Here is a 1511-nt window from a genome sequence, read left to right as displayed (position 1 = left end):
GGGTGCTGTCAATCACCGGCTGCTCCCTGGTGACCTCCAGGGTTCACCGAGCTCTGAGGGTGACGCGACGTGGCCCAAAGCGGGGCTTAGAGACTGAGTGTGGAGATGGAGCAGAGAGGCAGCAGCTGCCTGAGTTTATAGAGATGGGGGGTATAGAGGGGTCACAGGAGAAGTGGCAAAGGGGAGAGAGGCTTTTTTCCAAGCCCTTCTCTTCTTGAAGCTCCACAGCCAAACACCTCATCACAATGTCTTGGGGAGCCTGGAAGAGGCACAGCCCTGCTAGCACAAGCCAGGCTGTGGGTGGGCAGGAGAGGGGACATTTCCCAGGGAGGAAATGGCTGTGGAGGTGGGAAATGGGACTCGGTCCTGGGACAAAACATCAGCACAACCCTCCTGAGAGGTTCAGTCCCCAGTGCTGCTGTCCCAGTCTCTGTGCTTCCTGGGAGAACCAGGCACGGGGTGAGTGGCTGGGTCAGGGGGTGCCCCATGGGCTCCCTCCCCTCCATGGGCTCCGTCCCCTCCTGTGCCTGGCACAGCATCCCCAGCACCTCCCCTGGCACCTCATCTTGCTGGCCCGGTACGGGTACATGGGAGCCTCTGGCAGCCCGAGGCACAGCCCGATGGAGCCCAGCTTGGTGGAGATGTTGATGGCTCACACCCTCCTTCTGCTGGAGCGGCAGAAATTCTGCTGCAAGGACAGAGATGCTGCATTAAGATATGGCAAGCCCAAGGCCATGTGATGTGCCGGGCATGCAGGTGCCCATCCTTCTGCCAGGAGACTGCATCCACTATGATTGCTTCCCTCCATGGGTGCTTTGTTTCCCTTGACAATCAGGGTACAGACATTGGCTTGGAGTAGGCAAGAACAAAGCAGAGAGTGTCTGTTCAAGGCCATGTGCGGAATGTCCTGGCTCAGGGGACCCGAGAACAGGCATGAGATCAGCTTGTTCCCAGAGCTCTGTGTGTCTAATGAGGAAAGCCCTTTTTGTGAGCCCACGTGAGCCATGGCACTTCCCCCATCCCTTCTACATGCTGCTCCCTCCGTCACCCACAACATCCTCTCGTATCTTATGGCAGCACGTTTCCCAGGGACAGCGGAATTTGCCATAGAGCACCAACCGGTTTTTGCCTTTTGGAAACAAGGACAGGCTCCCAGCCAGGGGCTGAGTCGTGGAATTTGAAGGGCTGGAGCAGTTGCTCTTCCTGCAGCCAAGGGTTGGCGTAAACACTGAGTGGGTGTGGTGTGCATGGGACACGCTATAAAAAAACTTTAGAGAGCTGAGTAAACAGAAGGAGCAGAGGAGGGCTGGCAGCATGGGAGAGCTGCGTGCCCGCTCCGTTCTGGTGACTGGGGCCAACCGGGGCATCGGCCTGGGATTTGTCCAGCATTTTCTGAAGATGCCAAATCCACCCCAGTGGATCTTTGCGACCTGTCGGGACCCCAAGGGACAGCGAGCACAGGTGAGGCTGGGCTGGGAGGCAGTGACTGTGCTGGGAGATGGGAGCACTCA

General features: G+C 58.0%; 1 protein-coding gene across 1 annotated transcript in view; it reads left to right on the top strand.

The window, feature by feature from the left end:
- The first annotated feature begins 710 nt into the window (after positions 1–710).
- The window catches only part of LOC130585113 (uncharacterized), a 2037-nt gene continuing 1236 nt past the window's right edge, over positions 711–1511 (top strand). The window contains exon 1 of the mRNA XM_057385444.1: positions 711–1461. Coding sequence (XP_057241427.1) covers positions 1315–1461 — 147 coding nt within the window. The 5' untranslated portion in view covers positions 711–1314. The remainder of the gene's footprint in view (positions 1462–1511) is intronic.

The sequence above is a fragment of the Malurus melanocephalus genome, unplaced genomic scaffold (genome assembly GCF_030028575.1).
Source record: "Malurus melanocephalus ecotype Western Australia unplaced genomic scaffold, MMel_1.1 scaffold_827, whole genome shotgun sequence".
NCBI classification, from domain to species: Eukaryota; Metazoa; Chordata; class Aves; order Passeriformes; family Maluridae; genus Malurus; species Malurus melanocephalus.
The sequence above is the reverse complement of the archived record's forward strand: the minus strand, read 5'-3'. Positions and strand labels throughout refer to the sequence as shown.